Source organism: Peromyscus eremicus, chromosome 14 (assembly GCF_949786415.1).
Source record: "Peromyscus eremicus chromosome 14, PerEre_H2_v1, whole genome shotgun sequence".
Lineage (NCBI taxonomy): Eukaryota > Metazoa > Chordata > Mammalia > Rodentia > Cricetidae > Peromyscus > Peromyscus eremicus.
This window is the reverse complement of record NC_081430.1, coordinates 52424215-52440141: the sequence shown is the minus strand read 5'-3', so window position 1 is coordinate 52440141 and position 15927 is coordinate 52424215. Positions and strand designations below refer to the sequence as shown.

Sequence of the window (15927 nt, the reverse complement as noted above, 5' to 3'; positions counted from 1 at the left end):
TTTGCTTCGGGAATCCACATGCTGGTCCTGTAGACTGGGGCACACAGATGGGAACTTGCAATTGAAATTCCTGTCTGGATTCAGCAGTCCCCAGAAGCAGGGGCAAGATGGTCACTGGGCCAGGTCCGCTGGAAATCTTTGTTATGGGCCAGGGGATAGGGCTGGATTCAGTGCTGTCCAAAGTTCAGTCCAGCAACTCTGCAATTCTCCAAGTCCTTCCTTTGGGAGAAGTCAGTTTTAAACAACGACCAAGACTCTGGAAGAACTGGGAAACATCTAGAAAAGTCAGTGTTGGAAACTCCCGGGAAGCCAAGCCTGTAGGCAGGGTACTTTTCCTTTCCCCCAAATCTAAAAGAGTACTGTTAAGTCATGCGAGAGGCCAAGTGCCCAGTTTTCCTCGTAAGCTCCTATCCTCTAGAGAGCTGGACATGCCTGAGGAAGGCATACCCCATCTTGGCACACATGCCTGCTTCTCCACAGCATGTGCTTCGCCATGAGAGATATGCAAACATATCTCATAGCCTTCTCAGAAGTTTGCTTGGGCCTGGTCATGAGGGTCAGCTGTTGGTCATACCGGTCCCCCTGCTTTCCAAGTTCTGGACTACAATAAGGGCCATTCATTCACGCCCTGGAGACATTCCTCTGTGCCAGGCACAGTGCTCCATGCCGGGGTGGAGAAATGAGTAGGGTTCTCTTGAGGTGAGTGTGATTAAGGGGGCATAAGCTGGGCAAGAGAAAAGCTGGGGGTGGTTTCAAAGGGAACGAGTCAGGCAAAGGCCTGGGTGTGATCGTGTTTGTCCATCCATTTCCTTATCCTACAACTAATAAATGTGGAGAGGTTTGTTTTCTTCAGTCTTGAAGGCTTAAAGGACATATATCATGGTAGTGGCTGTGATGAGGCCCCTAATGATATCTCATTGTGGTGATGACATCATGGTGGGAATGAGTGACAGGGAGACACCTCCCACAAACCAGGAAGCCAGAGAGTTAAACTGGAGGGATTTTATTTAGTGGTGCTGGGGTTGGAATCCAGGGCCTTGTGCATAGCAGGAAAGCGCTCTATCATTCAGCTACCCACAGCTGACTTGTTCGTTTTATAGTTCACTTGATCTGATGAGGATAGCCAGGGTCTCATGAGAATGATCTTAATCTCTTCTGAGGGGAACATTCCCATCAGGACCTATGACTTCTCACTAGGCCACACCTCTTACGGTTTCATAGCGTCTCATATCACCATACTGGGACCAGGCTTCCAAACATGAACCCAAGAGGGACAAACTACACCAGACCGCAAGCATTGGGTGTGACCAGAACCTGCAGTAACTCACAGCATTAGATCCAAGTGGAGAACTATGATTGACAAGTGAGGCTATATATGGCACAAGGATGGATCAGAGAGATCTTGTGTGCTCCCCCAAATCTCAGAGATCCTGAAGGAGTCCTATTCATTCAGTGACTATCCAGGTGTGGTTAGGGGCCAGTGTCACACTTCTGGCTCCCAGGCCACTTGGAAAACCACATCACATTTCTTCCATTTTTGATCCAAAGAAACATCCGATTCACAATCGGGGCTCCATCAGTGGTGTTAGGCCCCTCCCCCTTCGTTCCCAAGAATAGTCACCACAGTTTCATGACAGATGGCTGCTCCTTGTGGATCCTGTTCAACCACACACTGTTTCAAGTTCTTGGCCACCCATCTCCTGACGGAGCAAAGCTGACAAGGATTTTCAGCCCAACTTCAGCCCACAACAGTTAGAGAAAGGAAATGTAAGTGTGATGGCTTGATGGGGCTAGTGTTAACAACGCCTGCTAACATGACCTTGGCTCTAAAGGGGCAGCGACATGTGGGAAGTGACCACGTGATTATGAATCGAGGCGGGCACAAGGAGGTCCCACCAGAGCCTCAGGCAGCCATGATCTCCACTGAGCCTACCTGGCTGGCTTGATGCCTGCCCCCAGGGGGTGGGGACAGGTCTCTCTCCCCTTTAGGTTCAGCTCCAAGGTCAGGCTTTAGGGACCCTTGGTGACCTCCCCTCCACACTGGCTTCTTGCTCCAAACTGACTTCCTCCTCTCTGGAGTTCACTTTGATTTGTAATCCTCATCTCCGTTGGTTATTGGGTTAAACACAGATGACTTGAAGGTTTCTCATCCCCCCTCAGGGCCTGCTTTCCCTAGGCGACACAGGCCTGGGACCTCCATCTTTGCTTGCTCATTGGTGAGTTGCTGGGCTTTCAATGGTCGTGATAACGACAGCAGGCCTAGGAACATTTGAACGCTCAGAAAGCTCTGTACTGTCTCTCTCCTGGCATTCACCAAATGAATGGCATTCTCTATTTTCTGGATGGCTTTCGATGTCCAGAAAGGGGTAGTACCTGAACAGGGAGCAAGACACTGGGTCTTGGTACCTACCCCTAGGTCATCCCTCACCTTAGACAAACTCCCAGATTTTCCGCTGGCTAACCAATAAAGGAGTCCTGGCTGCAGATACACAGGCCCAGTGGAGCCCCAAACAAGATAAGATCCAGAATTCTCAGGTTTAAAGACACAGGGGCCCAGAGGCGGAAACCACAAAGGACTGTTTTGTCTCAGGTATCCCAGGATGGCCTTGAACTCATCCAGGTAGCTGTGAATGACCTTGAACTTCTCCTCCTGTCTCCCCCTCCAGAGTGTTGGGATTACAGGTGTGTGCAAACACCAGGTTTATGTTCCACATGGGCTCAAACCCAAGGCTTCTGGGCACGCAAAGCAAATGGAGTACCATCTGAGCGGTAGCCCCAGCCTGTCCTTGGGGTTTCAATAAAACCCTACGTTTCTTGTGGCCAAGACTCCAAAGGTCCCCATTCCTGGGAGGGGGGCTGTTTCTCCCAACGGCTGGGCAGAACCGGAAGTGGCCTCTAATCTAAATCAAGGAAGGAATAACTTCCACCCTGGACTCCCGCCCCTGTGGAAACTCCATCTCTACACTACTTCGCCCATCACTCACTTTCCATGGTCCTCCGGGATGAGGGATGGACAGGGAGGGCTTGGCTACCTTTAGCAGGGAGGTGATCCAGGCATAGGATGGGTTCCTATTGCGACTGGAAGGGTCTCAGAGGGGCAGGATGGGGAAGGGGCAGACATCCTGGACCAGCTCCTGGAGCACCCTGGCCTGCGTCACCAGGTCCACCGCACCCCGAGACATCACAATCTGGTGGCTGCGACCCCTCGTGCCTCATCATTGTGCGTTGGCGACCAAACAATCCAACCAATACCCACCCTGAGGGTGGGGGAGGAAAAAAAAAAAAGGACTGTCCCGAGGCCGGCTCCTCCCGCCCCGCCCCGCCCTCTTCCCTCCCGCCCGGGGCCCCCGCCCCCGCCGGGCAGTGAGCGCGCGCCGGGCGCCCCGCTCCGCCGCCCGCGCCCTCCCGCCAGCCCGTCCGCCCGCGGCGGGGCCGGCCCTTCGCCCGCCCACCGGCCCCGCGCTCGCTGCCCGCTCCCGCCGCCCGCCGCCCGCCACCCCGGCCAGCCGCGCGCGCTCCATGGCTGCTCAGGAGTGGGACTGGTTCCAGCGCGAGGAGCTCATCGGCCAGATCAGCGACATCCGTGTGCAGAACCTGCAAGGTACCTCGGGCCCGGCCTCCCCTGAGGGGCCGCCTCCACTAATCGTGGGCCCCGCCGCGTCCCTCGATCGCCCGGGAGCCGGGTGTCGCTGGCCTGGGCCAGGCTTGCAGAGCTCAGGGGGTGGGGCGGTGCGTGGGCGTGAGTGTGTGTGTGTACGCGTGTGTGTGCACGCGCACGTGTGCACCCCATTCCCAGCAGGGGACCCTCACCCCCCTCCTCCCGCTCCTGGTAGTTCGGAGAAGTTTGTACGTGGACTCTCAGGGGCGGTGGCCCAGGTCAGGGGCAGGAGAAAGTGCCACTGTGTGTGCCGGTGTCAGACTTGGCTCGTACTTTCCCAAGTACCTATGAGGCTGGGGACCTGGAGTGAGGGGCATGGTCCTTCCCCAGGGCTCTGGGTGATGGGGACACTGCTGTGGATCCCCGTGAACTGAGGATCAGTAGACAGACCTTCCCACCCAGCCCACAGTCTGGGGAGGAGCTGAGACCAAAACCCTTGCCCGAGGCAGTTGACAAGCTGGAGAAACTCCTGGTGGCCCGTGTGTCAGACATGGGCTCTGTAGTTCTGTCACCTATGAATATGAAGTATCTTTCAAAAGAAAGTATTGGCTGTGGAAACTTAGCAAACACACACACACACACACACACACACACACACACACACACACACACACGAGAGAGAGAGAGAGAGAGAGAGAGAGAGAGAGAGAGAGAGAGAGAGAGAGGGAGAGAGGAGGGGGACCTAAAGAAACCCACCCCTTCAACTCCCAAAAGGTCTTTGCCCTCCAGCTCTGTGGGTAGAAGTGTGTTTCCAGCTCTCTTTCTCCTATGGAGGCTTTGCAGAACTAGACGTAAGTCCACTTCCGGCCTCTTCACCCACCTGGACCTGTGCACAGGTGCGGCTGGTTTAGCCCCCTCCCCTACTGGCTTGGGGGTGGTGGTGTAGAGAGTTCAAGGTTGAAATTGCAAGGATCCAGCTGGGAGGTGTGGACAGAGGTGAGGGCTGGAGGATTGTGGGTGTCCCTCTGCCAGCAGGGCAGGGAGCCCCTGCTGGGGGTGGGGAAGAGTCTAGATTAAACATTACACCTGAGAAAATGTTTCCTGGGAGCTCACGTGGCCCTCTCCAACCGAGGTTTGGCAAGGACAGTGCAGGTCTGCAGAGGTGACCTGAAAAGGAGCCAGCAGGCGCCTCAGGGAGTGGGCACTGGGGACTCGGCTCTGGACTCTCTTGCTGTCTAGCTGCTGTGATTTGTGTCACAGGAGGAGGTTTGGAGCCGCTGTGATGAAAAGAATCAGGATCTGGTCTGGGATGGGCAGTCATACCTTCTGCTGAGACATATCTGGTTGGTGTGCCTTGGGCAATCACTAGGCATTTTAATGAGCATGTACTAGCCAAAGCCATGTGGCGCAGCTAATTCTTCTTGCAGGATCAGCTCCCAGTGTGGAGACCGGTTCTTGTAAAGGAACACACCACAAAGTCACACAGAGGGACAGGACTATACAGCGTGGGGAACGATTAGAGATGGGTCTGGAGGGTTTAGGAGGACTTTATAATTAGGTTGTCTCAGCTCGTCCCATGAGATTGCCACCCTACCACACTTTCAGGCCAATATCAGTTATAATTTGAACAGCGATGGACTTCGTTATTAAGAGGCAAACTTCAGGTCATATATCTCAAATGTCATATGTATGACACATGTATAATGTAGACTAATTTTAAGTGTAAGCTCAGCATGCTTCTAGATGTGGGTACACTCAGGTAATTGCTACCTGTATATTGATACCCAGATCTCTCCATGGTTTCCTCATCTTCCTTCCCAGGCAGTAACCTCACCCACCCACCCCCAAAGTAACCTTTATTCTGGTCTTTTGTTTTTAATTCCCGAAGGTTCAATTTGCCTCTGGACCCTGTGTTGAAGTTGAATGGTGCAATGTGTCCTCTTGATCTGGCCCATTTTGATCAACTTGGTATTAGTGAGGTCCATCCGAGCCGTCTTTTCTATAGCTGTAGTTCCTGTTGACTGCTGAGTACTGTTCCACTGTATGGATAGATCACCATTCTTTTCCCCATTCAACTGATGAAGGACCTTCGGGTTGCTTGCAGTTCAGGGATGTTATAAACAAATGAAGCCAGCTGTGGCTTGGGGGTGGACATTAGTTCTGTGCAGTTGCTGAGTGGAACTTGCCTGCTTTGCCTGGTGTTGCTAAGATAAAGTGAAAATGGAGTTCAGGTCAGAAATCTTCTATTTTCTCTCTGGTCTCTCTGTCTGTATTAGGGGCCTAACAGACATTTCTCTTTTTGCTCCTGTGGTTCTTAGGCAGTCTCAACTAAAGGTTCAAGTCCAGAAGGCATCCTACATTGATCTCAGAGCATCTGCTGAGACAGCTGGTAGATGCCAGGGGCCCAGATATGTCTGGATGAGCAGATGGGCGCTGTCTCAGGGCCTTGCTCATCTGAGCTCAGGTGGGCTGTGGGCGGAGATGGCTAGCAGAGCCTGTCACGGGGTTTGCTATATAAGCTTGTGACTGCTCCCTGTGAAGGTGGCCATAGTGTCTTGGGGGTTCACAGTTGGAGACAGTGGGACTTCGGGGTCTGTAATCAGAGGGATAGAGGCTCCTGGTTCCCATGTGCAGGCAGCTGCTACTGTCAGGTCCAGCAGACCTGATTGGAGTCTTCTGTTCCTGGCATGAGGCGGTTCTGAGGTCCGCAATGAAGGCAGCTGAGGTTAGGCCCCGGTTGCTGCATTTCAGAGAGCAGGTCGGAGTTAGCTGCTTCTCCCTCCCCATGTGTCCCAATGTTTATTAGGAAGCACGTTGGTTTCTGTCCTTGCATTCCACCTAGGCCTGTGAGGTTCTAGAATCCAGGCTGTGATTGTGATATGGAAAACCTTCCCTAGAGGAACACTGGGGTGGAGGGAGGCCAGATGGGCAGGGTGGAAAATCCAGCCTCCCTCAGGGGGCCTTTCCTCCATCGTCAGTCACCTAGCAGATGAGGCTGTCAGATACGAACACACGATGGCCACCGAGGTGTTTGTCACCAAGGCTGTCTGGGGCAGCGTGGTATCCCTTGGCACAGACTGCCTGTGAAACCTTACCAGGGTCCCTGCAAGGAAGTGGGGGTGGCTCAGGCTCTTGACCTTTTCACAGAGGAGAAAATGACACATGGGAGGATGTCCCATTCGTTGGCCTGCTGATCCCACTTGTCCTGAGAGCCATGATGGGTGGCAGGCATAGAGGTGAGAGGTGGGCCAGGTGCCTGCTCCAGGCCTTGGTTCTCCGCAGACTCTCCCCTGGAGGCCGCCACGTCCTGAGGACAATGTAGCTTGGTTGTCCCCTCCTCTTTGCTTCAGTTGTATGGCCCACCCTGGACAAGAGCAGTTGAGTCAGGGCGTGGGAGGGCTCCTGCTCATTAGGAGCCTGTCACTGTCTCCCAGTCCACAGGCTTTGTGTGTTCTCTGGGCCAGTGTGGGCAAGGCACATTGAACCTTGTAGGACACCGTCTCAGGCATCAGCACAGACAGGGCTCTGTTGTCTGATACGGCCGTGTGGAGGTCATCTCTGTTTTGTGACCCCCTCCTACTGTCTGGTACCTTAAAGTCTTGATGCCGCCATCTATCTCCTCATTTTTTCTAGAACAGCTTGGCTTGGACATAGGTATCAGAGGGGGCTCGGTAAGGTGGACGGGACAGACATCAGGCTGTCCCATCCCTCCTCGGAGGGGTGCTCGGGAGCAGAATTGCACTGCCTGGGCCCCGCTGGCTGCCCTCTCTGACGGACATCCCCCGCCCTCAGTCAGAAGCCCCTCAAGGTCCTGCGACTTGCAAATCTGGCTGGTATTTGAACCCAGGCGAGGTTGAGGGCAAGCATCCCTTGGGTATAAGCACATGAGTAAGAGGTTGCTAACCTCGTGGTGGTGGCTGAGAGGACCCCAAGAGGGGCTTTGAATTTGGACTTTGAAGGCTGACCATAAACTTCACTTGGACTGTTTCGTCCTCTCTAGGGCATTGCTTGTGTGTTCCAGAAGGATCCCTGCTTGTCTATGATGTTGCTATCCCCATCTTTGTCACTGGCCGGGGCCCAGATGCAGGCTCTCCTGAGCTTGGTTGGGCTTCTCAATGGCTTTTTTAGGCTTTGGCCTAGCTTTACCTCCTCTAATCCACCCACCATCCAGCCACCCCACTGTGTCCTTACTAAACCCTCCTGTGAGTTCGGGGACTAAGGCAAGAGCTTCCTGACCTGGCAGTAGCAGCAGGGACCCTGGTGTTGGTTTATTTAGCTTTTCCTGAGAAGACACGAACAAGTATCTCTTGACCCCATGTGGGACACTAAGGACAGATCAAAGGAACAAGTCCATCCCAATCGAGCTTTGTGGGCCGGTGACTTAATTGGGCTCATTCACAGAAGCAGGGGTGAGCTGTTACTTACAGGACTGTGGGTCACCCCAGCACTGCTGCATCACCACGGAGCTGTCCTCTCACATGGGTGACAGCTCATGAAAGCTGGAGTCCCCTCTATTCAATTGCCACTCCACCTCCTGTTTACTTAGCCTGTCCTAAAGCCATGTGTGATTGGGATTGGGACATGGGAGCATGGAGAGGGGGAGTGTGGCTGGTGTCGTAGGGGTGCCAGAAGGGGAACGCTGTCTTGTGAAGTGTCGTCGTGATACTCTGATTAAGATGATAGCGGTCATGCTATCCATGGAGGACTGCATCCTATAACCTGGGTAGCTGCCTGGTCCATCCCTGGACTAGTAGTAGTATCATGGTCTATGGATGCCTGATGAGAAAAAGGCTGGGTTGGCACGGCCTGGTATTTGAGGCCGTCTGTGGTCTGCTGGGGGTGCCACACCAGCCTCCTCACCCCTAGTTCCTTCCTTCTCCCCAGAGCCCGTCTTCTGTTCATCTTCTACTTCTAGACATTCTGTGCTATGGGACCAGGCCAGAGAGGGAAGAAAGAGCCCAGGAAAGGGCCTTTCTGCTCTTCTCCCCTGGCTCTCAGCAGTTAGTACCCTGGAAGGTTCCATTAAAAACAAAACAAAACAAAACAAAACAAAACAAACAAAACAGGAGAAAATCAGATGTGGAGTTTTATGTCCCTAGGGAGCTGCCTTGCTAGGTCACTGGGGCTGTGTGCTTGTTTCCCAGGTGTGAATCGTGGTGAGGATGTTCCCTTCGGGTTCTACAGCAGTCAGACCCCAGGCTCTGAGTCATCTCGAGTTTGCAGGTGAAAGGTCATGGTCTGGGATAGCTTTTCCTTGGGGTGTTTTGTGTGTGTGTAGTTAGGGAAGCCACAGCCGTGCCTGGGAGGCTCATGGTCAGAGCCTAGGTTCTGATATTGTTGCCAACTTACTGTTGGATCCAGGGGGAAATCTCTTTTGCCTGCGATTTCTTAGTTTTCTCATTGGCAAAGTTGGCTCACTGGGAGCTCTGAGGTACTCCTGGAAGGTGGTGTCAAGAGAGGCCGGGCCTAGGCATTGTTTATCTGCCTGAAGCCATTTGTGTTCTAGCCCTTGGCACAAGGGGCGTGGGCTGGCCACGTGTGGCTCTGGGCTCTGCTCCGCTCTGCTGGCTGCAGTCCTGGATTCCTTCACATTCAAGTGCCAGAGACTCATCCCCCCCAACCCCCCGGGAACCATGCAGGAAAGACTGCGGGTCACAGGCTTTCTACAGAAAAGTCACTCAGGAGTAAATGGTGGGCATTTGTGGTTTAGTTTGTCCCCCACTGATCAAGCCGGGAGGTCTAGTGGTCAGCCCATGATTTAAGCAAACAGAGGCTCCTGCCTGCATGCGTATACCCAGGAGCAAGAGTGTTCAGGGGCCAGGTGAACTAGAAACCCATCTTGAAAATGGGGTGTGTATTGGTAGAGGCAAGCCCTCCATCGGGAAGTTGGCAACTGACCTCTGAGGTGGGTTGAACACAGGAAGGTGGCAGCCACTCTATGGGCCTAACCTCCCTCAGAGCAGCCAAGCTGCCCGCTGGCACCATAGCCTCCTGGGCAAGGCAGAACATGGGACTAGATTAGCCATTTTAGGGAAGTGCCTCTTCCCCAAGCAGCCTGGCTTTTATGGAGTGCCCTTCTGGCCTGCAGAACACTGTGGCATTTCATATTTTATTGGAACAGAAGAGCCCTGGGCAAAATCCTGCCCAACAGGTCATAGGTTACGCCTACCCTGTGTCTGAAGGGAAGGAGAAAAATAAAGCGATTGTCTTTATAATGGCTGAGCCATTAAAAGTAAACTCCCGTTCCCATAGAAACCTCCTTTCACTTCTCTTGGTGTCTTAAAAAAAATAAAAACCAAAGTGGTAGATTATGTCTGTCATAGAAGGAAGCAGAAGCCGCCTTTGGAGAGTCTGACAGTTTTCCCTCCCTGGTGGTATGTTTGCTTCTCTCTGATTCATTTTCTCCTAGCTAAGTAGGCATTCCAAGACTTCATGCATAGGCGACATTTGGCCCACTGCTTGTTTTATCAATAAAGTTTTATTGGCATGTAGCTACCCTCTTTCATTTCGATAGTACCCATGACTGAGTAGGGAAGATGAAGGTACCCAGAAGGCCAAACATATTTACATATGTTCAGGTAAAAGAGTAAAGTTGAGGAATGGAGAAACAGTGAAATTCGAGAGAAAAGGTGTGTGCATGAGGGGCAATGGGGAAGAGTGAGATTTATGTGTTAAGTATATACAATTTAGGTGCCAGTCAAGACCATTGTTAGATAAATGTTTTTGCCAAGATATTTTACTCCATCCTGGACATGACCCACCAAGTTGTCCTAGGCCTCATATCTGAAGTACATGCTAGCCACACGTGCCTTCTTCTCACTGCAACACATCAGATTTTGTCTGGAAGTAGTCCTGAGTGAGGCCTTGATGTCATGCTAACACCTATGGCATATGGGGTCACCTTTGTTCCAAAGCAGGGTGCGCACTAGGGGAACCAGGGCGGCAGATCAGCTGTGTGAGGTATCTAGTCTTCCTGGGGAGACAAAAGTAGCGAACTTATGTCCAGCATTGGTGTGAGTTGAAGACTTCCTGTCAGTACCATGGCAATCTGGAGAACTTCCTGTGGGATAGTGGGGACTTCTTTCTTTTTCTTTTTCTTTCTTTTTTTTGAGCCATGTGACAGCGGGAGTTGCTTATAGGGACATGTTATAGAGTGCTTCCTCCAAGCTTGATAACTGTCATCTTTATCAGAACGGGCTGTGACTAGTCGCAGGAGACCCCAAGACAGGCTTATTGACTGTTGACATTCCCTCGTAGAAGGCTGACATTCCAAATGCTCCATCTTGCAGCTTTGGGGTCACTCATGCTCCTGTGAGCAACCACTCACCCATGCCTATAAGCCCATCAAGTCGTTGACGCCCCAAATTGGACTTTGTTGTGGTCGTCCTTTGGTTTGTTCTTGGGACTTCATAAGGAGAGGGTAGATGTTTGTTTACATCCGCCCCAGGGAAGGAGTTCTCCCAACAAGATGTGCATGGAGTGCTCATGGTAGGTAAAGCTCCCCGTCCATTCTTACCACAGGGCTGACGGCATGGCTGGTGCGCGTTCTGTGCCCACTGTAAAATGGGTTTTCATTCGTGAAGCCAGGTCCAGAGCATGCAAAGGCAGAGAGCTGGGCAGTGGACCCAGAGGAACCCATGCACTTGATATTCCACTTGTGTTTGCACCCTGGAACTTGATGCTTCTTGGAGATGATTTTACCCAGAGTGCTTGAGGATGAGGAGACGCTGAGGAGGTTTTCAGGAGCCCTGGTCAAAAGCTGCTTCAGCTCCTGCAGAGCTCTGGTGGAATTTGATAGAGAGGCCCAGTGACATCACACCCGACTCCTGCTTTCCTCTTTTTTTTGGGAGGGGGGAGGGGAGGGGAGGGGAGAGGTTCTCATGCAGCTGGAGCCTTTGCCACTTTATATTCCTCTCTCTTTTTAGACTATTTTTAATTCTCTACACCATGACATACTTCAAAGGCAGAGCTCCGAGCATTCTGGTTAGGATCTGGGGCAGCAGGTAGAGAGGCGCTCTGAGGCAACCTTCTGGTTTGATAGGGGGAAGAAACGGAATTTAGGTGACATTATCCACTTTGTCACCTAGGTTAGGCCAGTCCTTGCCCTAGAGTCCCACCTACTTGGGCCACACCGGCTTCCCTGCCGCTGTGCACCTTGTATGACCCGTGGTTTGCTGCCCTCAGGGCCCCCAGGCCAGATTCAGTCCTGCAACCTTACTCTCTGGACACGTCTATCCTCTACCAGACACTCTTGTCCCCAGGGAAAAGCTCCTTCCTTGGATAAAATGGACCTCAGTGTTTGGGTGTCCACTCTTTTCCAGAGTGAAATGCCGGATCTGTAGAAAAACTGTTGTAACTGGAAGTCACCATGTTGGACGAAGACAGTCTGACTTAGAAAAGTGAACACTGAATGTTTTTTCTCAAGTGTGGAATCTATATTTTATAATATGTTTTCATGCATGCGCGTGCACACGTGCACACACACACATACACACACACACACACACATACACACTGTGGAAGTAGGAGGGAGACTTTTGGGGAAGAGAATGGTAACGAGCAGCATGAAGAGGAGCGAGGACAAGAGAGAGGGTATATAATAGGGATGAGTATGATCCAAGTACCTGATAGACATGTATAGAAATAAAATGTAGCCCATCTTTTTTTTTAATGCAATTAATATACACTAATTTAAAAAGTTCCCGTTTAGATATGTAAATTATGAGGGACTTCCATTCCCAGAAAATGGCATCTTGATCTCGCCTTGTGTGGAAACCTATCTGAATGGCCACATGAATATTCCCAGGGTTACCTCCCATCTCCACACCTCCTCCCTTCCTGGTAGGAGCTCGTGGTCAGCTATATGGCCTTGTTGCTCTGATCCTACTGTCGTCTCCATGGAGAGTTTATGGTCCTGGTCGTGATCGTTGTTAGGCACTCTTTGCTTTTGTCTCTGTACTGTTTGCTAGAGCAGGGATGATGTCTGTGGAGATGACAGGATCCCAGAAAAGCTCCATGTTTTTGCTTAGCTGTTTTGTTGTCAGGTTGACCTAGGAACTGTCTAACCAGAGTTCCAGAAGTCAGCTTGGGGCTCTGTCGTAATATGTTTGATGTTCCATGCAGGTTGTGTGTGGGGTGGTGTCCTAAATAGCCTTGTCAACTTGACATAGCCTAGGGTCATCTGAGAGGAAAGCCTCCATGGAGGAATTGCGTAGACCAGAGTGGCCAGTGGGCAAGTCTCTGGGGAATTATCTTAACCCCGTAATTGACAAAGGAGGGCCCAGTTCACTGTGGGCAGCACCATCCCTAGGCAAGGTGGTCCTGGGCAGTGTAAGAAAGCTCGGTAAGCATGAGCTGGGGTGAGTGAGCTAGCAGCATTCCTCCATGGTTTTTGCTTCAAATTTCTTTCTGACTTCCTGCCTTTCCTTAATGATGGACTATGACCTGGAAGTATAAGCCAAAACAACACTTTTTTTCTTTTTTTTTTCTTTTTTTTTTTGTCGTTGTTGTTTTTCGAGACAGAAGTTTCTCTGTGTAGCTTTGTGCCTTTCCTAGAACTCACTCTGTAGCCCAGGCTGGCCTCGAACTCACAGAGATCCGCCTGTCTCTGCCTCCCGAGTGCTGGGATTAAAGGCGTGCGCCACCACCGCCCGGCAAAGCAACACTTTTCTCTCTCCAGTTACCTTGACTCATGGCATCTGTCACAGCAACAGAACGAAATTAGAACTGGTGGTTTTATTCGTTACAGTGAGTTGCACTGTGAAAAAGGGGATTTGGGGAGTGACCATCACTGCAGGATGCTGTGCCCTGTGGTGGTGGTGCCTGTCTATACCTGAAATCGAGGCCCAGCAAGACCATGAGTGTTGGCCGCCGGGCTCTTGAGTGCTGGAATCTGGAATCTGAGTGAAGTCTGCAAAGTTGAAGTTAGGACAGAGACTCTAAGAGGAGGCAGGGGCTGGGTTGGGAGGAAGTGTGGAGACCTGGCCAGGCATCAAGGGCCAGCTGATCGAATGGCAAATGATACTGGGCAAGAAGTCACCACCTCAGGCAGGCTTGTCACCTGGCTCTTGGGGATCCAATAATGCTCATTGTCACTTAGGCAATGGTAATTCTAACTTTAAAGACAAAGGCCAAGTTCTCAGTCCATAGTTCCTGACTGGTGATCCCAGGGGCAGCCGAGAAGTAAGGGGACAGGGCTCCCTGTTCAAGAAGTTGAAGAGTATGATTCCTATAACCTGAATGATGGCGTGACTAGAGGTGGCCGTGGGAACTGCCCTTCACTCTTTATCCTGGGATGTGTGATGGTGATGACAGATTATAAAGCTGTCAGTGTCTCTGTTTATGTTACATCATTTCATTCTGATGTCACCCTCTGAGGTTGGTGGTATGCCTGCACTGTACAGACACATACACCGAGGCCCAGTGTTTTAGACAGGGAAAGCCTGTCTAATCTGAACTGGATTCCGATCTGAAACAAACCCACACACTTTCCAAATCAAAGCAGAGGGCCTTGGGCTGTTGCCCTGGTGATGGTCTCACACGGGTTCTCAGGAGCATATGTACCATGAGCTGCCTGTCACACTGTGTAGGATGAATGGGCTAGGAAATGGAGAAGAGCGGAGGGGATCAGATCAGGGTCACAGCTGAGATGGCCAGGTCGGTACTGTGGCCCTTGGATCCGTCCCAGCAGCGGTGGTGGGTTCCAGTTGTTTGTTGGCTTGACTAGAAGCTGGGCCAGGCTCAGCACTAGAACGCCGTGTTCACGTCTGAGCATAGGGATGTGGAACTGAACGGGGAATCTAGACCCTGGGCTCTGGCAGACTTGAGTATGAGCCTATTGATGCTTGGCGAAGGGGGATAATAATCCCCGGGTCTCTTGCCTATTTGATCATCAGTGAGGTCCCATCTTCACCCCCTCTTTCCCTTTCAGGTCCCCCTATTGTCCTTCCCTGCAGGCTTCCTTCGATGCTTTTTTTTTAGCTGATGACTTTGCTATCTCACTGTATCATTGAATCAAACGCTTGCGTGTCTTCATCGTAATTCTTTCAGTTTTATACTCTGATTCCTAAGGAATGTAAGGATGCCGCTTCCCTTTCCTCCTTGACCTTCAACACCACCCCTACTTCCTGATCTAGTTCCACCACTATTTGGGGGGTGGGGACCTCTTGTTACACTAGGTCTGTGTTGCTCAAAGCTTAGTCTGTTGGAAGGTGTGGTCAACCTGTCCCCTCCTGTTCTGCCTTTTGTTTTCTTGGGAGTTTGGACTTACCCATGTTGTTGATCTGGTTGCTAACTTAAGGGCTTATGTGTTTATCCCCAAACTCTTCCTGCTCTAGATGGCTCCTTTGGTTGTTTGGGACACCAGGTGAATTCTGTCTCTCAGCCCTGACTTCCTCAGTAAATCCTGGCCCTCAGCCTACTCTAGTCTGGACTTACTGCCCTAAACACGTGGGACCTGGTTGTCACCTAGGCTGTCAGTCAACATCACCCATGCTTTCCTTCACCTCTCTCCTGCTTCCTGTCTTCAGATGGTGTTAATTTTTGGATACTGGCACACATCCTTGCTGAGAATGGGTACCGGGGTGGTATGTTGTCTGAGACCTTTGACCTGGAAAATGGGTTTCCTCTCCTCTAGTTCTTGATTGGTACCTTAGCTGAGCATCATGTTCAAGACTGGCAGTCCCTTCCTCCAGGGCACTGAAGAGCTCCCAGGGCTGCCGTCAAGAGGTGTGAAGCCATGTGTGAACCACGTGGACAAGCTATTACCTCTCTCTGGAAGCTTTCTGGGTTTTCTCTGTCCCCAGTGCCCTGAGTCTTAAGGGCCCCACCTTGATGCTGGCTTCATTTTGTCTATTACCTTGAATATTTACTGAATCCTTGCCATCTGAGGCGGTCCTTCAGTTCTGGAACATTCTCTCTGATCACACTATTATGATGTCTGTTCTTTGGTTTTCATTGACCTTCCAGAACTCTATTTAGATAGCAGCCCAGAGAAACTTTCATCTTTAATTTTCTTATCTTTTCTATTTCCACCCCTTTGCTTCTTGCTCTGGAGATTTCATCCACTTCTAATTCTGTATTTTATCTATGGCATTTTTAATTTGCAGGAACTATTGTAGAGGTGAAGCCTGCTCTCCCACACACTCGGTGCTGCCGAGGATGGTGGGAGACCTCAAGAGGCAGCCCACTTGGTGGGCTGGAACCCCAGCCTTGGTGGTTTGGAGGAAGTTCTTCAGATGGTGTCTTTGTTCTCCAGACACCTCGTATGAAGTGGGAAGCCTGGTGCCAACATATGTACCTGCCTCCAGAGCTATGGTGATTGTGTGAGT

At 51.4% G+C, this 15927-nt stretch overlaps 1 protein-coding gene and 1 long non-coding RNA gene across 3 annotated transcripts in view; one reads left to right on the top strand and one right to left on the bottom strand.

The window, feature by feature from the left end:
• Window positions 1-987: 987 nt before the first annotated feature.
• Window positions 988-3412, bottom strand: LOC131924411 (uncharacterized). The gene is made up of 2 exons (XR_009382890.1): window positions 2985-3412; window positions 988-2373 (listed from the first exon to the last, which is right to left on the bottom strand). It is a non-coding gene; the product is annotated as an uncharacterized LOC131924411 (long non-coding RNA).
• A 47-nt stretch (window positions 3413-3459) lies between these two features.
• Clmn (calmin) overlaps window positions 3460-15927 on the top strand; it is a 93422-nt gene continuing 80954 nt past the window's right edge. Inside the window, exon 1 of one of the 2 annotated variants that reach the window (XM_059279697.1) lies at window positions 3460-3601. In XM_059279697.1, the coding sequence (XP_059135680.1) occupies window positions 3520-3601 (82 nt within the window). In that variant the 5' untranslated portion in view covers window positions 3460-3519. The remainder of the gene's footprint in view (window positions 3602-15927) is intronic. The other variant, XM_059279695.1, reaches the window with a different exon arrangement.